Source organism: Astatotilapia calliptera, chromosome 5, assembly GCF_964374335.1.
Source record: "Astatotilapia calliptera chromosome 5, fAstCal68.1, whole genome shotgun sequence".
Classification (NCBI taxonomy): domain Eukaryota; kingdom Metazoa; phylum Chordata; class Actinopteri; order Cichliformes; family Cichlidae; genus Astatotilapia; species Astatotilapia calliptera.
The window spans coordinates 8,707,789-8,732,089 of record NC_137426.1 but is presented as its reverse complement, the minus strand read 5'-3'; the positions used below and the strand labels follow the sequence as shown (position 1 = coordinate 8,732,089).

Below are 24,301 nucleotides of genomic sequence, written 5' to 3'. Positions count from 1 at the left end.
TGAAAGTTTAGTTCAGATGTAAAAATCAAATGTCTTTTTTAAACTGGCCATTTTTTTTGCACCTGTTTTTATTTGCAGGTATTCCAGCAGGCATTGCATAGACAGCCCAACACAGCAGCACAGTACTTGCAGCAGATGTATGCAGCTCAGCAGCAGCATCTGATGCTGCAAACTGCAGCCCTCCAGCAGCAGCACAGCCTCAGCCTGGCTGCTGTACAGCAGGTCAGCAAGCAGGCATCACAAATAATTCATTCTCTCAGTTTAGAGATGATGATTGCAGTTATTGTTGACCTGCTGCAAGACATGTTTCAGAAATTGTGCATCACTCACCCTGTCCTTCTTCCTCTCTCTACCTTTGTGATAGGCCAGTATCGCGGCTGGCCGGCAAAGCTCTTCACAAAATGGCACTTCATCTCAGCAAACAGGATCTACTCAGGCTACGGTAAGTGCAGTTTGGAGTGCTGCCTTCCTAAAAGCCTCTTTAAGTTATCTTTGTCCAGTTGGATTATCATCGAGCCAAGTTGATTTTTAGCAGCAGGATGCTAGCAGCTTGGTTGCTCCTTCTGTTTTACCTTTAAAAAGATTCAAGTTTCTTTTTGATTTTGTACGTATTTAGCTGTAAGAAATATTAGCAGAATGAACACATTTTAACTATTGAATTTGATGCTGTCGAATTTAATAGTTGGGGATATGATGCTTTTGTCTCAGAACTCCCCACATCTATTCAGGATTTGTACGTATAACCTAATAATCCTGATTATCTCTCCCCATAGATCAACCTGACCACGTCTCCAGCGGCAGCTCAGCTGATCAGCCGAGCTCAGAATATTAGCTCAACCCCCACCACTATTTCCCAGCAGGCTGTTCTGCTGGGCAGCCCATCGAGCCCCACTCTTACACCCACCCAAGCACAGATGTACCTGCGTGCACAGATGGTAAGACTACAAAGAAAAGAAATGGCCACAGGCACATTTACATGATCCTCCACTTTATGCATAAACACTAGCACACTCGTATTGCTTGATTTAAATAGGCACAACTCTGTTCTTTGGAGGCCCTGTGTATGTGTTTATGCCATTCAGATTTCTTTATTGTCATGCAGTCAATACATCACAGATGCATTACTGAACAAATTTGCATGCACAGAGAGAAACTCGCAATAAAAACAGGGCTGAGTTAAAAAAGAATAAATGAAGGCGTTATTGCACATGTATAGAACATTACATACATAAATAAATAAAATATACAAAATACATATTGTGTTTGTAAGCAATTCCACTGTAAATGACGTGTTTTGTTGTCATCTTGCAGTAGAGTAGGTGGTCAGGATAATGCGTTTGCCTACAGAGAGCTCTTTGCAAACATGGAAGTCGATGTCTTTAACGTGAATGCTCAGAAAACATTTTTTGGTGTGTGTGTGTGTGTGTGTGTGTGTGTGTGTGTGTGTGTGTGTGTGTGTGTGTGTGTGTGTGTGTGTGTGTGTGTGTGTGTGTGTGTGTGTGTGTGTGTGTGTGTGTGTGTGTGTGTGTGTGTGTGTGTGTGTGTGTGTGTGTGTGTGTGTTCTCTCTTTCTCTTGTTGAAGGAATAGAAATTGGTTATTTTGGGTATAGCTGGTTTTGAGTGCTTGTCAGTTGGAGTTTCCAGATTGTACAACTGATGGCAAACTGAAACTGGCAATGAGGTGGTAGAACAACCTGCTTATTACGAGCAAAAACACAACGTTATCAGATGTCTGTGATGATTGCGGCAGGAAGCAAACTGCATGTCAGTTTAGTCATGGACTTTATTTCGAGTACAGTTTCCTGGTGCTACATTTACTCGTATCAGTGTCCCAAAATATTTTCTTTAGTTTCCTGTTTTGTCTTATCATACACCCGAGGTTAAAAACTAACTGAATATACACATGCAGCACCCCATGATTAAATAATCTTCTGTCTTGTTAAGTTTTTGTAAATACTTTTGTAAATAGTGTGTTTTAACATTTATTGGGAGCCTGTGGCCCTTATTCAGTGTCATGTCCAAGGTACTGAGTCATATTTTCTAAAGCAGAATGGATGCTTCTGGCACAGCTTTACCTACACCTATTTCATAGGTGCATGTTTGGCCTCTGGCTTTCATCAGGTCAAAATGGTTATGGCCATTATTCAACACCATGCCCTGGGTACTGAGCCAGTTTTCACAGGTAGTTAGATACTGATTTGGTGATATAAGTCTTTGTCATCATTAAAATTGCAGTTTCACTAGTTGGTGGGGGAATATGATCAGTAATGACACAGGAGAGTAATTTTAGTTTACAGTTTGCTTCTCCTATGTTAGTTCCCCCTTTTTTTAATGTGTGCCATACTTTCCAGGCCCAGGTACAGGTGGCGAGGAGCCTGGGTCGTGCTGTTCCTCTGTCCCCACAGCTCATCTTTACCCCAGCTGCCACTGTGACGGCTGTGCAGTCAGACAGCTCTACGCAGGCCTCCTCACAGGTAATATTGCTGGAACCTATATTATCACTAATAATACAAGAGCAGTCTTTTATCTCGTCTTAACATCTTTTCCAGCTCCCTCTCGTAAATATAACTTTATACATTTTACACATATGTAGCAAAGCAGTAATCCATAAAAATAAATATTAAACTTACAAGCTTTAAATGAATTTCCAGCATTTTACAAATAAAATTCTTATGAACATAGTCAAAAAATCCACAGCTTGAGCCATTTGTGAATCTTGTCTCTCTTTTTGTATTTAAGAATCAGGTACAGAATCTGGCCATCCGTGGCCAGCAGGGGGCGACAACATCCTCCTCTCAGACTCAGATGCCACAGGCTCTCAGTCTGAAGCAGGCCCCTGTGCCTATCCAGCCTGCGTCACTGATCAAAAACCCAAGTCAAGGTACCCAGGCCTCAGCAGGGGGGAAGACCAGCTCCTTAGACAGTCCCTCTGAAGGAGGGAAAAAGGGGGACAGTGCAGCAGTCACAGAAGTCCGAGCTATAAACATGAGCCGCAGTGTCACCGCTGTGAATGCTCAGCCTCTGCTTGCTCCAGGTAAGAGAAGTTTGCATATCCACAACATTAAATCCCATCCATTAAAGAAATGTCTCTCACACAAGTGAGAGAAAAAAATAATAATGATGGATATTAGTGATGCAAATAACAAACCCAAAACAAATGGTTGGTTAACAGGTTGTTTTGTTTGATCTTTAAAAGTACAGGAAGTAATACTTTTCTTGTTTTACTTACTGCTGTCACTCTTTTTAATCAAGAAAATTGTCTGCAGCTCAACCAATATTTATTGATACATGCAGCCTTAATGTGTTTAAAACCTAATGCTTTGTGCGCTTGCCAAATTGTTTGCAACACAAAGTCTTAAAAAACAGCAATAAACTCTGTGTAAGATATCAAGATGTGCTTACTAGGTCTTGTTGAATATGAGTGTTGGTATTAAATGGCAGCATTGTGGTTCAATTGATGGCACCATTTCCTCACAGCAAGAGTGTCCTGGGTTGAAACCTTGACAGGGCCCTACTGTGTGGAGTTTTGTCTGGGTCCACTTAATACAAGTTAAAACTTGTGGCTCCACAGTGTAGTTGTTAAAACACATTTAACATGTGGAAGTTCAAGGCCAGGAGAAGGAGGGCTATGTCAGGGAGGGCATCTGGCATTAAACTCTCTTCTAAAGGCAGTGGTGACACTGCCATACACTCTAGACAATCTAACCAACATGTGCAAGCAACACTGTAGCATAACAGATTACATTTTAATGTCCCTAATCATGTATTGTAGCAACTTAAAAGCAGTCTTATAAACCAATGTTTGTCAGGTCACTGCTTTGATTCTGACTAAATTATATCAGCAGCTCGACTGGATTGCCATGAAATTATGCAGAGCAGAAATTGGTGGTCACAAGAGCATGAATCCTAGTGTCTCCACTGAGTTTCCTCTTCTGTGTTTCTTCAATCAAATTGTCTTATAGCCAGTAAAATCTTTAATCTTAGTGTATTTTAAATGCTGTTTCTGAGCACATCTTAGATAAAACTTCTTGTGCTACTCATGCTATGTGTTCTGAATGCACCAATGTTTTCCTCTGAAAACATGTGGTCCACAGAGCATGTAAGCTCTAAAACTGCAGCGAAGTTATAGTTTCATTTTTGTGGACAGAAAAAGGAAACTGACAAACTGTTTGCCGGCGGCTGCATGCTTCTGTTATGTATCAGATGTACATTTCAAACCTCAAGAAAGATTTTGGCTTTGTGACAGCTGTCTTATATACATATACAGAGCTGTGCTCTAGTGTTTATAGTGAGATTAGATGAAAAGACATTTCACACATGGACGTTTGAAAGCTTTTTCTTGGCTGTTGCCATGACTTGTCGGGGCCTGCTTCACAAATCCATTCACTCACTAAATGGGTGAAACCAGCTCTATTAGAGACAGCGTGTTGGTTTTGTGTCTGGAACAGTCTAGCTGCTTTGTGAATTAGAAGCTGTGAAAGGCACACTGCCATGCAAGAGTGTTTTTAAACCACTTATTGTGTAATTGAAAGTCAGCAGCTGTTTTTTTTTAATGTTTTTTTCTCCCCTTTTTAGTGTGAATGGTTGTGAATGTTCTAGCAGCACAAGCTGATTACGTCAAATTAAGTCCCATTTGTTTGCATGATAAGTAACCTTTAGATGCATTTTAAAGAGGGTCCTCATAGGAAATCACATCTTGCGAAATAATTTGTCTGTCTGTGCATGTGCCATATTTATGTCTGTATGACTGCATGGCTGTAACACTCTTTACATTTATGGTTGGTGTTGTGTGTGTGTGTGTGTGTGTCTGTGTGTGTGTGCGCACTTGGGCTTGTGTGTTTGTGAAGAGAGGGGGAGGTGGGGATTATCTGTGCACGTCGGTGCACAACTGTGTCTTGCTTTGTTTCAGTAATAGATTCGCATAAAATGAAAGCGAGGATGGAAGCTGAAAATCTGGCAGCATGCTGTCTGGGGGGAAAAAATTACCATGGGTTGCCATAGCAGCAGCCCACGAGGGACAGGTGTGCACATGAGATGCTGGGGAGTTATTACTCTGTGGATCAGGAAGAGAAGAGGCAGCGTGGCTGGCTGATGGGATTCGGATTAGGATAAAAGCTTGGATTCAACTTGACTGTGGCTGGGTCAAGATGCACTTTGCTTTAGAGGGTAAAATTGGTAATAGAAGGGAGCAGCCATTATTTTTAGCTGCAGGAAACCAGAGATTTTGCTCCATGTTGTTGGTGGGTAATTTCACCCCCTGAGGATGGTTTTGGTTCATGAAAGATTGTAGAGGTAATTGCTACTTAGCATTTTATGTAATTGATCAGCAATTTTAGTGATTTTAGTCTTAATAAAATTATGACACTTAACTGTTGCATTTCAAAAGTAGCTCATTGCTATTACGCACCAGGAAAATTTAGATATGAACTCAGCTAGTGGTTTTGCACAGTCCACATTCATGATATCAATTATTAATAGTTTCACTTGGCAAATGAACCACCTATAATGTTGCAATGTTACTAACTTTGTTGCTAGTTACTACACAGACATTGACTGATATTAGACATTTAGCCTAAATTCACCTAACAAAATGGGTGGTGAATTTATGCAGGAGGCTTGCAGACTTTAGAAGTGTTTAGAAGTGTAATATGGTAATTATGGTTTTTGCACAAGTAAAAGGAATAATTACATCAATAACCTTGCTTTAATTATTTTTTTATATTTCAAAAAAGAATACAGTACATACAATATTACAAATTTGCAGTGATTTTTGTTTTAAACAGGACACTCCCGGCCAAACAAGTGGTGAAAAATATCCATCATAATTTCAGATTGATAAATGGATTCATAAGTAGTAGAGCAGGGTAATATGACCAAAAATATTTATCACGATATACATTTGAAAATTTGTGATAACGATATACTTGACACTAGACAAAATACTTTACAACTCCACAACTTTATTAGTGCAAAAAAAAATCAATGTATTTTCACTTAAACAAGCAGCTGTTTTTTTTTTGTTTTTTTTTTTTTTTGTTTTTTTATGTGCGTTAAAGTTATATAAAAATGTAACAGTGCAAATGCAAATTCCTTGCTGACAGTTTAACCAAAAGGCATTTCCAGTGGAAACTGGCCGACATATCCTCAGCATAACCATGTATAATATACACAAAACTTAAAAAGAGGTTATACACACACAATACGGTAATGTTATGTTGAAGCGCAGTACGTATCACTCCGCGAGGCTCCTGACTACGATTGCCGTAATGCTCCGACAATCCATCAAGCGGTGCGGGTTCGTAGCTTAGCAAAGTCGTACTAAAACATTTGACAGATTTTCGAGCGCCGTGTACCACATAAAGTCGTTTCGAAGTCAGTAAACACAACCAGAATTCATACATAAGGCTCACAGGATTATAAGGGGCACTGTCGATTTCCAGAAAAATCAAAGGATTGATTTTAAGTGTGCCGTATTTTCCAAAAAACGACGGCCCACTACCAAAAATAGTGCTTTGTTGTGTATCTGACAGACGAAAGCTAACCCAGTTCCACACCACTGAAGTTGCAGCATTTTTTACAAACCAATTCTGGTTCATCCGTTTCATTCAACGATCCGCTTTCGCCCTTCTCATTCGCCGTCGCCGCCATATGCGTATGAAAACAAAGGCACTGCACATGCGCGTTTGACCCATATTCTATCGCGATATTTCATTTTCTTATCGTTGCCCAACATTATACCGGTATTACCGTGAACGGTATAATATGGCTCAGCCCTAATAAGTAGGGTTAATAATTCATGTGAAGGATGCCTTACAGCCTCCCAAAGTGAAAAAGAAAGAGATAATAGATGCAGTTAAATGGTTGGTGTGCGCAGCATGTGTTAGTATGTATTACCCAAACATAAACTTTAGGTTACACAAGCTTAGCAGCTTGCTCTGGTCCTCTATGGTCTTCATTCCGGCCTTTCACCCATTTTGCTCTTGTGGAGGTAGTCCACCTGTCAGCTGTATCTCACAGTCAGACAAACTCCAGGTTTTGAGTCCTCTTCCTGCTCTGGAGGGCCACTCCAACCAGAACCTGCAGCAGGCCAGAAAAGAGTTTCATGTGTGACAAAGACTAAAAGATGCAGTTGGAATAGATCCACTCACAAAAGTGTCAGCTCATTTGTGCCAATTATAGTCACAAAGTATATATTGTATTACTCTATAATTCATTTAACAAAACGGACGTGCACCTCCAATCAAAAGACTCCTATTCGTGTGCCCTTGTTATCGCCACAAATAGAATCTTAAGAAAAAACAAACACCTGACGTGTCTCATTTCTACCAAATCTGTGTTAAATCGAACTCAGCACAGAACAAATTGATTAATTGTGGTTACGCTGAGAGTTTGTCAGATTCACATTCATGGGAATTGAGGAGGAAGCAAATGTTAGGCCGTCTGGCTTGATGCAGCAAGTGTATGTCTGTCATCACCTTCTCTCAGCAACAAAGAGCCGGCACCACACTATAAAACCACAGCAGGGAAACCCCATCAGCACTAAAAAACTGGAAAGATGAAAACTTTTTTCTTTTTCTTTTTTTAAGGTGTACTTATGTATAAAACCTTTACTGTACTGTAAGTTTTGAAGCCATTTGAGAACCGGATTCATGGAGCTAATTTTCCTTGATAAACAATCTTCAATCCTTATTTGGAATTGTATTAAAATTAGGAAAGGTGACTCAAGGTCTACTGTTGCTGTGGTGTTGTTGGTCAATATTTTTCAAGATGGTAAGCTAAAGCAGGAGTCAGTGAAAATGTGGAAACTCTGGGGTTTTCCAGGGCCTGGTGCTGCAAAAGCTGGAAGGAATGCATACTGTCCTCAATTTCAGGACATTGCACGGCAATACACAGAGTAAGAACTCTACAAACATTCACAACGTTGGGGGCGGAGGGAGTGGGTTTCCGCATACTGTAGACTATATGATTTGTATGTATATATTGGTGTGGGGTGCCTGAGTAATTCCAGTCCTTAATCTTAAGACCTTGAGGGGGAATAACATTTAAACGAATTTCCAAATCTTCCTCTTCTTTCAAGACCTCTTTCTGTTACTCATTAGAGGCTTGAGAAAGCTGTCAGGATTCATGCGAAGGGGCTGATTGTATCTGGTGTGTACTGATTCAGAAATCCCCCTCCTCCTCCCTTACAGAAGGCTGAGAGTCTCTTGATACTGCAAGTTTGACGCAGTTTAACTGCCGCAAGGGAGCTTTCTGCTGCCGTTTGTTCTTTGATTACATTACAATAGAATAATCATTAATAAAATAGGTAAATGTGCACACCATTTGTTAACTATTGAATATGGCAACCAACAAGTTAAAGACAGACATACATGTAGCAGGCTCTGCTACTGTAATTGGTCCTTTCCTGACTGTTTTATATCTTAAGATGGTCAGTTTGTAATGACAGAATTATACTCAGTCTCCAATACCCAACGATCAGTTGAACTCAACAACAACAAGCACTAACTTTGAGTAGCCGCCTTCTTGCTACATTCAAGACTAAGAACAGCAGACTGTGGCTCCCTCATAACTTTGGATGAACATTGTAAAATAGCAGATGCAGCAACAAACTTGCTTTTCTTGACAACTTGTGGTGTTTGGAGGTAGTAAGTTGACTTCACAGCCAGAGCTGTCTTAAAATTATTACACTATTTTGTAACATCAGTGGATGTTACACCACAGTGCTCATACAAACTCATGTTTCTGCTGTGGGAAGATGTCCGATGTTAAAATCAATTCAAAACAATCTCATTTTCTGGTCCATTTACTTGGTATTTACACATAGTATGATTTTATGTAGCATGTCTATCATCATCGTCATTCTACCACTTTGTAGAAAATCCAGTTTGAAGAAATATTTGAGTTCAGAACAAATGTTCATGTTATCCAGGAGATTAAGAATCACCACAGTCAGTAGGTTTATTTTTATTTTAGTGCAACCATAAGGCTGCACTAAAACAGGGTTTGTGTCTTTAAAAAAATGGATTTCTATGGAATTTGATGCTCGCAATCATCATGTAGAGCAGGGGTGTCAGACTCATTTTAGCTCATGTGCTGAATACAGCCCAATTTGACCTCACACAGGCCTGACCAGCAAAACCACAGCATAATAACCCATCAAAAAAAAAACCTAAACTCTCAAACCATTCCCATTCAGCTTTGTCTCAATTGTTTCACATTTGGTGTGTGTTTTTAAAAAGCTACTGTTTTAACTTAAAGAAACGCGTCAGTATGGCTCCTTGGCTTAACCATCTTTGGGGTGGTTTTGGCCGGCAGTGTGTAATGTCTTTGTCAGCAGGAAGGCTGTAAAAACTGGACATGATTCAGAGCTCTGGCTTGAATGGCAATTAATGATTAGGACACTCTCATGATCTATTCTTGTGCTCCGCTTATCTGTAGTTTTCACACTTTATGAACCCTTAAAGGAGGCCTGATCAGATATTTTTGGGAGACTTGTTGTAGAGTTGTTGTAGACTGTTAACTTTGCTTTTCTACACTTATTTATTTTGGCTGTCTCAGACAAGAAGACAGTTGAGTAAACTTTATTTAGTAAATTAAGATTGCTAAAATGGGAATGAGTGGACTTTTGTTTGCCGTGTCCATGACCAACACAAAACGTTTTTATTCTCTTCTACCACGCAGACTCTTTACATTAAAAATATGCTTTAAATGAAAGGCTTTGGGGCTGTGATGCTTGAGTTGACAAAAAAAGCATGTCTCCACTCATTTCTTTTTCCCACCCATGGGCATAGTTGTTGAGTTGATGGATATAATTTTCCACGGTCTGTTTTTTAAAGTTTGTTTTTTTTAATTCCCTTTAATGGTTAGCATCTAGCTGGCTTTATCCACCCATCCACATCTTATATTTATCCTTCTCTTAACATAATAAATATTAACTGAAGGTTTTCACCGACGCCACAGCTAACCAAATTTTCTGTCAGTGGGTTCCACTGTGTCTCACCATGTGAAAATGAAAACTCTTCTCAGCGGTCCTCATACCATTAAAGGGACTAATGACATGCAAACTCTGCTGGATAGAAATGTCTATATTTTCCACGGCAGGGTACAGAGTGTGGTTACTGCCTCACAGGGAAACTTGGAAACCAGATGGAGCCTGTCCCACACGAAACAATGCGAAAAGAACAGGGGGGCGGAGGGAGGGGCCGAGGGGGATCTAAGACAAACACTGATGCACTTGGCAGTTTTCCACTCTGGGATTTACTGTGATGTTTATTAACACAACCAGATGCACCTCTAGGTTCACATGGCTTATATAGCAGGACCTGCTGTTTAGTAGTTTTCAGGGATAACTCTTCATTTTGGGGGGGGATTTTTAGTAATCAGATTTTTTTTTCTTTGTTGATAAAATTCTTAGAAATCAAGGAGGTGTGTGAGATACTGGTACCCACTGACTCATCCTTAACTCTATACAGGGTGTCATAGATAGTTGGCTCTGCATGTTTCTTCCTGAGGCATTTCTAATATTAGACTAGCCTCAGGCTACTTCCAAAGAACACTCTCCCACTCGCACATGCTCCCACAATACAAGATTGATGTGCTGTGTCTTGGGCTTGGGGGCAAGTTATGAGCTCAGGATGTCCTTTTACCCACAGCAGCACTGACAGGTGGTGACAAGCCATTTTAAAACTATTTGTGAGTAATGGTCTGGCCAACACTGCAACAGTGGGCCTCTCTATGCACCTTTCAACAAGCTCTTAATATTATATCCTGTCAACAAGGGACTTACAGGTGAAGGCGCTGCAAAACAAGCTCTTTTGTGCAGACGTCTACATTTTTCAATGTTTATGAGCCTGAGGCGCAGTTCTCCGGATATCAAGAGTTTGGACAGTTGTCAGCATGCATGAAATAAAGAATGCTCATTGTATGACAATGACTTGCTTTGTAAGGATATTTATGAACAGTTCTTTTTCTTACCAAATAGTTTTACCAAATAATCATAGCTGAAATAAAATCACGTTCAGAAATAAGTGTTTGTGTTCTCGTTCCAGCATACACCCAGATTCAGCCGCATTCTCTGGTTCAGCAACACAAGCAGCAGCAGCAGTTTGTGGTTCAGCAGAGCCAAGGTTCCCAAAGGACGACGGGCCAGCTGCTGCAGACGGCCTCCGTTCAGCCGTCACAGCATCCTGTCCCCGTGCTGCCCAAACCTGCTCCTCACCAGCCTTCTACACCGAGCCAGCAGGCTACCATCTTCCACTCCACTATCAGCCCACATGCCCTTCACTCCTCCCTCAACCATGCCAAAGCTCAGCCTGTCCAGCTCACTGCCATCAACCTACAAATCCAGCCAACGGTACGTACACAAACGCAGATTAATGCCACACACAAAAGAGCTTGAAGACAGGATTTTTCTAGGTTGTGAAAATGCTGCAAGTTTGACACAAATGGGCAGCCTACCCATAAATAAACGGTTATAGCAGGTCAAAAACTCCACAGATCATTTTTCAAGGAGGCTTCTTATGCTTTACCTTATTGTCTCTTGTTTATTTGCAATGACAGTGGTGGGCACTCATATTAAACGTGGTCATTACTTTAAATAATGACTGTGCGTAATCCCTGTGAGTCACAAACTCAGACTTAAAACTGCTCTAAATGCTCAGTTTTAGACATTTTTTCCCATTTTTGGATCTTTATAATGGCAAGGTGAGCAAATGTGTCTAATATGGTGATCTTACTTAATTACCTGCTGTTTAAACTATGTCTGACTGCTAGCTCATCTGAAAAAGTTGACTTTAACCTGAGAGGATGTGGTAGCTGAACCTAGGGGCTACACCAAATCTCAGCAAAATGTAAATGAGGATTATTTTGAGGAGTGAAAATATATCCTTGAAATGAATGTAACCCATCTGTTTTAAGTAAAATCACGATTAGATGTGCAAAGCTATTTGCGTTCAAATTTTTGAGACTTTCTTTTCTAATATGAAAAATGTCAATTCAAGAAGTCAATTCTCCAAAGTGAACTTTTCACCTGTGTCCTACCTGTAGATATGAAACCACAGGAAAATATCTCTCTCAGAGTAATGCTATCCTTTTCAAAATTGCGTAATGAATGTGTTTAAAGTATTTTGAGTTCTGGTACACGTTCTGCAATTTGGTATTTTGACAGTGGCAACCAGCTAAACAAAAACTACTTTTACAGCAGTTCCACAGTCTTCATTTCTTCTCTAAGAGACACAAAGGGAAAAAAACCCCAAAACACAGGAATCTTCACAGTATTATATTTTCCCCCTCATGTAATGTTTTCCAAAGCTGATGGATTTCAATTTTTCAGTCCCTGATGTTTGTTGTTTTATCTCAGATGTCTTCTTCTCACACTTTTTGTTTGTTTCTACTGCACTTTCCAGGCCTCCCGACTACTTCAGGACAGTAAAGATAAGCCGACCTCACTGGTAGTCAGAGAGACATGTCAGACCCCATCCACACAGCAACAGCAACAACCACAACAGCAGCAACAGCAACCTGCAGCTTCTCCATCCCAACCCTCCAAGCCTGTAGAGCAGTCCAAGGTTGACTTAGCCACACCAGCTGTTCAGCAGCAAGGTAGAGACTCAGTGGGATTTTCTAAGCTGAAAGTCTTATTAAGAACATAATTTATGTACTTGCCTCTGGGACAACATTACTAGTAGGAGTTAAAATACCGTTAGCTACAAATTTGCGCCTCGACAATTCAGCCATCTCACATCTGATGTCTTTAATCTGTTCACTTGCATAATGAGGGAAGATACATTTTTGTTCTTACATCAAAACATGTGTTATCAGCTCATTCACACTGCTCTTCTTATTGTTTTCCATATCTGTGGTCATGACTTCACCCTAACCACTCATCTTATGAATCAGAGGGGGTTTCTGCCAAAGGTGGTATGATAATGAATCCAGTTTTTCACTCTTTTCCAGCATACATCCATCACATAGACATTTGTTGATTTCATTATGGGTAAACTGATACATCAAAATGATAATAGAAACTTTAAAACGTTTATATTATATCCTTAATTCTGCTAAGTTCCACTGAGATTAAAAATCTTTTTCAAGAGGTACACCGTCAAGAAGGAAACGGATATTCTAATAATTGTAAGCAGAAAAGGGCACACAGTGGTAAATGTTAAATGCTACAGATAATTTAACACACAATTCAGATTATAAGCAATTTTACAATCAAATAAAATCAAGATCAAAACTGGTAGAACAAGGTGCTCAATTGTAACCTCTTCTGATAATGTCCGCTCCTTCTGTAAGCTCCTGCCTTGTTTTGGCACATGCTGTCTGCTGTCGAGTTGTGTAATACTCACCGGGCCAATAGGGAGCAGTTGACATCGAAATGTGTTTACATTTGTATAGTGTGCTAAAGTTTTTACACCACAAATATACCAGATCCCACTAACTATGGCCTTAGTCCTAAAGTATCAGCTAACCTGAAGTATAGCAGTTTAACAAAATGACAAATACAAGCTGGCTTTCTGTCTCTGTGTTAACCTCATAGTAGCCTACCAACTTTTGCCATATGACTGCTAAGATGGACTCCAGCCCCACCATGACCCTGAGTTGATAAATGGTTAAAATGTTTCCCTGACACTTGGGGTTTGCTTTAGTCTTAACCTTTAAAATTGTTATTTTAATTGAATGTTTTTCTAGTTATCATTTTGATTTTATTGGGGTTGCATCCATTCACTGGCACACTGGCACTTTTCACTTTGGGCAGGAACTCTGGGATTTACATCTCATTTAGTTTCTTTCACTTATGGGAAGTTTACCGGTCCTTTTTTCTACCTGTCTTTTTCTTTGTGGTAGTTTTCAAGTCTTGCACCTTCTCTTTGATGACGGGCAATTTGACACTATCGTCATGCGTTTCCTACACACTAATCTTTATTGTCTCGTTCATAGTCATTTAGTAAAACACATACTTTCAAAAAGTGTATGTCTCTGACAAAGGAGACTGAAGTATTGCCTTAGAATGTGTGGGGTGGAGACAGTTCCACATAAGCTCCTTGTCCATTAGTACCAACCTTAAGTGATGATACCAGGTACTGTTTTTGTACTTACTCTGCTGGGGTTCCAAACGATTCGAGGGGATGTCAGCACACTGCACGCAACCTATTGGTTTGTCAGTGGCGTCACGCAATCAGTTATGAGGGCGTCTCCTTCACGAAAATCAAAACCACCACTTTGTTGTGGCGTTCGTGTCACATACTAATTAAGTCACAGGACGCTTGGCTGCGTTGCTATAATAACCCCAAGCACATTAGGTGGTACTCGATTGTAATAGAAAATGAGTTGAGTTGTACCCCGCATCGAGCTGATCTGAGTAGGTACTAATCGAAAAGGGGCGATAAAGGATATTTAGACACCCATTTGGGGAATGCTTTGAGACCATGTTTTGCTTCTATGAAGTAATTCATTAAATTAAGTGCGGACCAAACTGTCTAAATAGCGTGGAGATGATTCCAATATGTGTTCTGGGGAATTTCTTTGTGTGTGGGGGTAGAGTGTATATTGGGGGACTTGGATGGCCCGTGTAACTCTAAAATCCTCTTTGCGGCCCTGCTGAAAAGCATGCCTTTTGTGGCAGGGTTATTTGAGGATTGCTTGCATTTTCAGTGAGAGACTGGTTGAAGTCTGTGCCAAAAAGAAGATATTTCCTGTAGTAGGTTGAAGCTGGAGGCTCTGTGCTGGTTTGTGTTGTTGTGCAGCAGCAGGCGGAGTGAGGAGGATCAGAGCTACTAACGTGGGAGGAAACGGGGAGGCGGGGAGATATTTACTTGAAGCGGCGCTGCAGCTTAAAGTCGCGCACAACAGCGGCAGGCTGGCGTGTCGGAGCAAAAACAAACAGCAAACCGCACGTGCTTTCTGACTGAGCAGAGCGGAAGTTGCGCGGTAAGAAAACGCTTTCTCATTCAATCCAGCCGGATTTTAGGGTGACAAAGCGCAGAGGAGCGGTGTTTACTTTCGCTTTGGAGGGGGTTTTCACAAAAAGCCGAAGCGTCTTTGTGGCGGTGCAAGCGACAGATGTGGGGTGGTTGCGTTGATGTTGACTGGTGCACTGTTACAGGAGGTCTGTGCGGGATCGTTTAGGTCTGCCGGCAGATGAGCAGGTGGATATAACTGCGCTAATTTGCCTGAAAGTGACCGTAATTTGACATTTGAGATTGCGAAATGTAATCGCATTAGTCCTCGGTGCTGTTATATGAAGACAGACATTTACGATGTTGCAAATAATACTACTAACACCTACTACTACTAATTACTAATACTAATGATAATAATAATAATAATGATAATAATAATAGGCTTCGTGTTCTCAAAAGTTTAGCCTTTAAATTTATGGCTGCAACTAATTACGTTATTCATAAATTTATTTATCTATAAAACATAACAAACAAAACAAAGTTTATGTTTGCTTGCTGCAAACCGCGGAGGTGTCAACTCCATTGTTATCACACACTCAGTGGCCACTTTATTAGGTACAGCTTGCTCCCTTTTTGTCTTTACAGCTGCTCTAATTCTTTGTGCCATAGATTCAACATAATTCTTGACACATTCCTTAGAGTTTGATCAGTTAACGATGTCAGCATCACAGGTTTTGCAGATTTATCAGCTGCACCTCAATCAGATGAATCTTCCATTTAAACACATCCAAAAGGTGCTGTGTTGGACTGAGATCTGGTGACTGCGGAAGCTATAAGAGTACACTGAACTCATTGTCACGTTTAAGAAACCAGTTTGACTTGCTTGGAGCTTTGTGTTATCCTGCTGGAAACGACCCCCAGAAGATGCGTATGCTGTTGTAATAAAGGGATTTGGATTTAGTCAGCAGCAATACTTTGGTAGGCTGTGATTATTAAAGGATGCTCAGTTGGTACTAAGGGGCTGAAATATTAATTTCAATTCATTTATATAGCACCAAATCACAAGAATGGTCCCTGGCAGTGGGGAGGCTGAACAAGCCAGGATGCTTTCATGTTGTTTTTGCAAAATTCTGGCTCTACTATTTGAATGTTACAGCAGAAATCCAGACTCCTCAGACCAGGAAACCTTTTTCCACTCTTCTGTTGTCCAGTTTTGGTAAACACATTAAGTGTGTTGCTTCAGTTTCCTGTTCCTAGTTGACAGAAGTGGCACCTGGTGTAGTCTTTTGCTGCTGTAGTCCATCTGTTTCAAGTAGAGCTTGACCACTGTTGGACTTTGGATACCGATGCCTATGTTTGTTGATTTAAAAATCCCATATTCCAATATGTTTTTTTATTTTCTATCTTTCAGACACACAGACAGCTTTTCCTAACATTTATTATTTATAGTTATTTCTTTTTTCATTCATGCCCTGCTTTGATCAGCTGATTGTTTGTAATGTTTTGAACTTGTTGCCAACAGGGGAGGTTGCAGAGTGCCCTCTGGTGGTTAACATGGTTGGGGCTCTTCTCCTGTGTCTTATTTACTTTTCATTTATTGGCTGTTATAAACGCCAATAGTGGTAACAAAAGGCTTACGGCGGCTGATATTCCAACAAAATCAGTCAGGCTTGAGTTCTTAACTGATAAGAGTGGCACTTGGCAGGGTCTTCTGCTGCTGTCACTCATCTGCTTCAAGGCATACTTTGTTTGTAATGACTGGTTATTTTGGTAAATCTTCTCTGACCGCTGACATCAACAAGGGATTTCTGCCCAGAGAACTGCTGCTCACGCGATGCGTTCTCCTTTTTGGAGACCCTTCGTAAGCTGGTCGTGTGGGAAAATCCAGTAGATCAGACATGTTTAAAGTCACTTTAATTACCTTCGTTCTCCGTTCTGATGCATCAATGTTATTGGAAGATTGCATTAAACAGTTAAATTGATGTTCATTAATGGAATTCGCCAAAGTGGATGGCGAGTGTAATAAATTGTAATTATTATAATTTAAGAAACTGAGATGGGTTACTGTTGAACATTTTCACTTAAATGTGATGCAGATTTGATGACATGATTACTTTTATTAAATATGCTTGATAAAATTTCCCCAAAATTAAAATGGGAATGAAATGCTTGGTTTTACAGCTGAAGTTTTGTTTGTTTCATGTGTTTTTAAACATGAAATTATAGCAAATGCCATAATATGTCCAGCATAGTGTCTGCAAATGTGTTGTTTGTAATGATCTCAGCATTGTCTGCAGCACATGCACACGTAGCATCACAATAAAATGATTCATTTTAAGTACATTGTTAAGAAAATTATTAAACAAATACTCTATGGTTTCCTTTTCAATATTACTCTAACACACTGTATTTATATTTATGTGTATAAATATGTATACAATCCAATATATTTATATTTCCAATGTAGTATATTGGATAATTACATAAAATTTTATATAATTATGATTATATGAAAATCTGACATTTCTATTGAAAAACAAACAAAAGGAAAAGGACTCCAGCTCTACTTGTCTTGCTTAACCAACAATGTACAACCAAAAAATATTCAGCTTATCGTAGAAGCATTAACCATTCAAATCTGAAAATGTAATCTGTCTTTTCTGCTTTTCTAAATGACTGAAACGATCATCAGCTACTTCTTTTTAAGCTTTAATTTCATTCAAACTGAAACATTTCTCAATGGATACGTGCTCCTTTGTATTAAATAGACCCATTTTGTTTTTGTTTTTTCTCTCCATCAGGTGGGGGTACAGCGAAGAGGCCGAGTGCAGCAGTGGGGACCCCACCTCCAGCCATGACCTCAGGAAATGAGAGCGAGGTGCCCACCGTGACGGGCAGCACGCCACAAAACGGAGAGAACAAACCACCTCAGGCCATCGTCAAGCCCCAGGTCCTCACACATGTCATCGAAGGCTTTGTCATCCAGGAAGGAGCTGAGCCGTTTCCCGTGTGTGTAAGTGCTCAATCTCGGCAATACTGGCAGACAAACATGATAAACAACCCAAAGCCAGCACCGTCTCCAGTGTACACGCCTGCAGGGAACTGTCAGCAGGCAAACACATACCCTCTGTTACTGCTAGCAGTGACATCGTACAGCTTCTGTTTGATTCACTCGTTAATTACAGGGAGATGAGACCCTGTGAATGGGAAAGAATACAGATGGAAGAAGGTAATGAGCAGCGCTCTGTAGTCAGTTCATTTAATCAAGGGCATTAAAATCCTTCCTTAATCTGTGTAGTCATCTCCCTTGAAATTGGTTCATTATTATCTCATATTGTTTGTACAGTTTAACATGTGCTTGTATATTAATGTTTGTATCTTCTCAATTGTATTAGTCATTAGGGGGGGGAAAAGTGTAGTTTTAATTTCTAGGCTTTGGCCTCTCTGCCTCCTACTGGACATTTTGTGAAAATGCTCTATATACATGCACACATGGCTAAACAAGCAGATTACATTTCCAATTTTTAATCAACACACATGAAAATAAATAAAATGCAGTATTTATGAAGATGCGTACACACGTGATGACACACAGAGCTGAGGATTATTTTTCCTTTTATAGTAATACATTTTTTATTCATTTTATGACTCAAATGAATCTGATTACATTTTCCACCTCAGTGTTCTGTCAATTTAAAAAAAGAAAAAGAAAGGGGGAAAAAAAAGAAGAAGAATAAATTAAACACTGAGTATATATTTCTTATGATGCCAACACTGTCCTGTAAAAGAACTTGATTGTTAACAGTTAACTGTTACTTTATATACGCTGGTATTCAAGTTGCTTTATGTGCCATATGGACAGGAGAATTAACTGTATGCAAGCTTCATGTGTGCGACATGCAATGCTTGAAAATCAGACTACATTGACGTGAACATGTCAAGTCTACATTATCAGTTTAAATGGTCACTGTTTGTGGTGGTTTAACAATGATGGTGTTTATCTGTTATTTTTGTGATCGCTATATATTCAAACATTAACATCCGGAAGACGAAAACATTCAGTTGGTGACCACTGTTTCCTTTTAAGTCTAAAAGGTTTAACTTGTAATGGCCAGCAGTCAGCTGACTTTAAAAAAAAAAAAAAAAAGTCATCTCATTAATACTACGGTAATGAGGCGCAGTGGGGCTGTGCAGTGAAACAGCTGCCCTGATTTCCAGGTTATTATTTGGAGTAGCAGCAGTCTTTGCGTTAATGTTGCTGCGGCGACAGAATGCAGCTGTTGTGATAAAGCAGTCCAGATGTAAACCCTTAAACCACACCCATTGTTTCTTGTTACTGTTGAGTGCAGCGTTTCATTTTTAGTCCATTTATAAATATTTTATGCCCCACACCAGGTGGAGCGTCTGCCCATTCTCATCGATAGTCCAAAGAAGCTGGACCATCAGCTCTCATCTGACCCGGACAAAACTCCGGTCAGCAACGCAGCCAACACAGACTCCGAGCCCGAGGACATGAGCCAACCAGGTGAGACCGAACACATTACAGTGTAGATTGTGTATATTTCTTTGTGTAGCTTCACCAGGTTTTGGAGGTGTTAGTCTGTCGCTCCTGATTTTTCCTGCCAGGGTTTCACATAAGGTTAAAGGAATTCACTTTACAATGATCATCCTCTCATAGTATTGGAAGGTGTTACGAGCAGACACCGACCCAACAGACAGAAACTCTGACCCTGGTGTGTCCGTAGAGTTTATTTAACCATGTAAACTGCATTTTGCTCCTCTTCCCCAACAGTCAAACCCCACACTTCTAAATAATGTAGACCCTCTGGAAGTGTTTTTAACTCAGTTGCTGGAAGTTCATTATTAATTAGATGTTCTGTCAGTTCCTGTTTCCTGATACATGCTTCTTTTTTACCTTTGTCTAACATGTTGTAACAAGTTGTCCATTTATAAGTTAGAAAAAGACCTATGTAGAAAAGTGTTGAAAATATCGGAAACGGTGTGGAGTAGATATTTGGCAACACTAGCTAATGTTGACATTTGTGGTTTTGCTGCAAATTCCTGGTTTTTTTGCCTTCACTTTAATGTGGGGAGGAAGTGCCATCAGTAGCTTTACAAGGGTTGACCAACTGATGTAAACAAAGCAGACCACACTCGCAGAGAAATCTCTTGAAAGAGGTTCAAAACAATGTAGGTTTGTATGTATTTGACTTCTGCACCCAGATGCGGATGCGCAGGCAGCTCAGTGCGCACTCGCGGAGCAGATACTGCACATGGAGCGGACATTCCCGGACTCTCTCTTATCATTGCTCTTGGGGACTTTAACAAAGCCAATCTGAGCCATGAGCTTCCCAAATACAAGCAGTATATTAAATGCCCGACCAGAGAGGAGAGGACATTAGACCACTGTTACAGCACGATCAGCGGGGCCTATCGTGCGGTGCCCCGCGCTTCACTCGGACTTTCTGACCACGTCATGATCCACCTAATCCCCGCGTACAGACAGAGGCTGAAGCTCTCCAAACCTGTCGTGAGGACCAAAAAACTGTGGAGCAACGAGGCTGTGGAGGAGCTTCGCACGTGTTTGGAGTCTACAGACTGGGACACAATGAAGGCTGCTTCTAACAGCTTGGACGAGTTTACGGACACTGTCACCTCCTATATCCACTTCTGTGAGGACAGCATTGTGCCATCACGCACCAGGGTGAGTTATAACAATGACAAACCCTGGTTTACTCCTAAACTCAAAAAGCTGTGGCTGGAAAAGAGTAAGGCGTTCAGAAGCGGAGACAGGGACTGCTACAGAGAGGCCAAGTACAGGTTCACTAAAGAAGTGGACATTGCTAAACATCAGCACTCTGAGAAGATGCAGCAGCAGATCTCAGAGAATGACTCGGCCTCTGTGTGGAAAGGTTTTAGGAATATCACCAACTACAAGCCTAAAACCCCCCACTCCACTGACGACTTGCTCTTAGCCAACACCCTTAACGACTTTTACTGCCGTTTTGACGAGTCACCAGGCAGCCTTCACACCTCCAACGGCCCCAACAATAGAGACACTTTGGACACTCATTCCCCCACCTCTCCCCCCTCCATAGAGCCATCACCACCTTCAAACTGTTCACCTACAACACCCCCCTCCTCACCCCACACAAAAGAGGATTTCACACCACCTCCTCCCACCACAACTCTTCATATTCATGAAGCAGATGTGAGGAAGCAGTTTAAGAGTCTGTATGCTCGAAAAGCTCCCGGCCCAGACGGTGTGTCTCCTGCCACCCTCAGACACTGTGCAAACGAGCTGGCCCCAGTGTTTTCTGGCATTTTCAACTCCTCACTGCAGGCATGTCATGTGCCTGCCTGCTTCAAGTCCTCCACCATAATCCCTGTCCCCAAGAAACCTAGGATCACTGGACTAAATGACTACAGACCCGTGGCTCTGACATCTGTGGTCATGAAGTCATTTGAGCGCCTAGTTCTCTCCCATCTCAAGACCCTCACGGCCCCCCTCCTGGACCCCCTGCAGTTTGCATACAGAGCCAACAGGTCTGTAGACGACGCCATCAACATGGCCCTACACTTCATCCTGCAGCATCTGGACTCCCCAGGAACCTACGCCAGGATCCTGTTTGTGGACTTCAGCTCTGCCTTCAACACCATCCTTCCAGACCATCTCCGAGACAAGCTTTCCCAGATGAATGTGCCTGACCCCATCTGCCGGTGGATCTCTGACTTCCTGACGGACAGGAAGCAGCATGTGAGGCTGGGAAAGAATGTCTCGGACTCCCGGACCATCAGCACCGGCTCCCCTCAGGGCTGTGTTCTTTCTCCTCTGCTCTTCTCCCTGTACACCAACTGCTGCACCTCCACCCACCAGTCTGTCAAGCTAATCAAGTTTGCAGATGACACCACCGTTATCGGACTCATCTCGGACGGGGATGAGTCTGCCTACAGGAGGGAGGTTGAACGTCTGGTGTCCTGGTGCAGCCACAACAACCTGGTGCTGAATGCCCAGAAGACAGTGGAGATTATTGTGGACTTCAGGAAGCACACAGCTCCACTCCCCCCCATCATCCTGACTGACACCCCCATCACCTCTGTGGACTCGTTCCGCTTCCTGGGTACCACCATCACCCAGGACCTGAAGTGGGAGCCCACCATCACTTCCGTCATTAAGAAAGCCCAGCAGAGGATGTACTTCCTGAGGCAGCTGAAGAAATTCAACCTGCCAACACGGACGATGATGCAATTCTACACCGCAATCATCGAGTCCATCCTCACCACCTCCATCACCGTGTGGTACGCTGGAGCCACTATCAGGGACAAACAGAGACTGCAGCGTGTTGTGCGCTCTGCTGAGAAGGTGATTGGCTGCAGACTCCCATCTTTGCAGGACCTGTACACCTCCAGGACATTGCGGCGTGCAGCTCGGATCTCAGCTGACCCTTCTCACCCTGGACACAGTCTGTTTGACCTGCTCCCCTCAGGCAGGAGGCTCCGGTCCATTCGCACCAGAACCTCTCGCCATAAGAACAGTTTCTTCCCCTCTGCTGTTGGACACATGAACAATAACCATATGACTGTTCCCACCACTAACACATGACCCTACGCTGTGTTCACTGCATCATTCCATGTTTGGCACTGATCACCACCTGCACTCATGTATATATCTATCCACTTAGCACTTTTAATTCTTATTCTTATTTTTATATTTTTATGACAGTATGTTTGCACTGAAGCACCGCAGCAATTTCCTAATGTTGTAAACCTGCTCAACATTTGGCAATAAAACCCTTTCTGATTTCTGATTAACCATCCCATGACTCTCCATCAGAAGTAGAAATAATGCTTTAACATTGGGCCCCGAATAGTTTAGATCAGCAGTCCCCAATCTTTTTTGCGCCACGGACCGGTTTATGCCTGACAATATTTTCACGGACCGGCCTTTAAGGTGTCACGGAAAAATACAACAAAATAAAACTAGTACCGGTACCGAAAAAAAGAAGATTTATTCATAACACATGTGAAAAGACCCAGGAAGACCGAGTTAAAGATAAAAACGATAACAAAATAACGCTGAAAACCGATAAAACCCTGAAAATTATACATTTCACACCTGAGCCTCAACTCTCGCGGCCCGGTACCAAACGACTCACGGACCGGTACCGGTCCGAGGCCTGGGGACCACTGGTTTAGATGAGCTACCTACAGTTTTAATTTTCTGCACGCCTAGTATTATGTCTCTTTTTTTTTTTTTTGTTCAGAAGAAAGTCTAATACTTGACATGTGTGTTGTGTTTATGCTGCTTCCTCTCCCCCAGAAAAAGATGAGCCCAAGCTGACGTGTGAATACTGTGGCTGGGTTGATTTTGCTTACACATTCAAAGGCTCTAAAAGGTTCTGCTCGGTGGTTTGTGCAAAGAGGTAAGTAACCTTGGCTTCTTTTTCTTTCATGTGAGAAAATAGCAATTTTTCCATTATGTTTACAAAAAAGGAATTTAAGAATATATATATATATATATATATATATATATATATATATATATATATATATATATATATATATATATATATATATATATATATATATATATATATATATATATATATATATATATATATATATATATATATATATATATATATATATATATATTTTTTTTTTTTTTTTTTTTTTTTTAAATTTATTTGTATGAACAGATACAACGTAGGCTGTACGAAGCGAATTGGACTTTTCCGTCCAGAGAGGAACAAACCAGCAAATCGCTGGCGTCGACGGTCTCAGGGCCGCCCCAGTATTGAGGCAAAAAAGCAGGTAAAAACATGCTTCTTAACTGTCATAAAACTTCCTCATCAACACTTTACCTCTCATCAGATACTGCTTCTGCTGCACATTTTAAACCCTGCACTTTTCATGCCTCTTGCTTTTTAATGAAGTTGAACATAATTTGTGTGAGCCCGATTATCTCCCTCTGTCTTTAAAGGGTCATTAAGTACTCGATGATCTTCATCAGCCTTTATTGGTGACCGGCAGAAATGGGAGAGCATTAGTAGAGATTTTCTGCCTTTTGCACAAGTTATATAGATGTAGATAACAACTGGATTCACAGTTTTCTCCCCACACGTCAAAGCCTTCTTTTGGGACGTAACACATTATCCTTTAACTGATCTTAAAGAGAAGCAGTTTAGGTAATTACAGCAGAAATTCAGTGGAAAATATAAAGCAAGCATTTTACACCACAATAGTAAAATGTGGTGTAAAATGTTCTTTTTTAATCAAGAGCTTTTTAGTATTTTATGGACAGCTTATGTAATGTTATAAGGATTCAGCTTTAAACCTCCAGTGGGGGGTGCTTTTGTGTCATGTATACACCAATATGCTTAGGGCTTTGCAATTCA

The 24,301-nt window shown here is 41.0% G+C and overlaps 1 protein-coding gene across 2 annotated transcripts in view; it reads left to right on the top strand.

Moving 5' to 3' along the window:
* Window positions 1–24,301, top strand: part of phc2b (polyhomeotic homolog 2b (Drosophila)) — a 42,450-nt gene that overhangs the window by 17,188 nt on the left and 961 nt on the right. For both annotated transcript variants that reach the window (XM_026167042.2, XM_026167041.2), the window contains exons 3-13: window positions 79–222; window positions 365–442; window positions 774–935; window positions 2,352–2,474; window positions 2,740–3,034; window positions 11,049–11,353; window positions 12,405–12,600; window positions 17,705–17,916; window positions 19,299–19,428; window positions 23,224–23,326; window positions 23,603–23,717. In XM_026167042.2, the coding sequence (XP_026022827.2) occupies window positions 79–222; window positions 365–442; window positions 774–935; window positions 2,352–2,474; window positions 2,740–3,034; window positions 11,049–11,353; window positions 12,405–12,600; window positions 17,705–17,916; window positions 19,299–19,428; window positions 23,224–23,326; window positions 23,603–23,717 (1,863 nt within the window). The remainder of the gene's footprint in view (window positions 1–78; window positions 223–364; window positions 443–773; window positions 936–2,351; window positions 2,475–2,739; window positions 3,035–11,048; window positions 11,354–12,404; window positions 12,601–17,704; window positions 17,917–19,298; window positions 19,429–23,223; window positions 23,327–23,602; window positions 23,718–24,301) is intronic.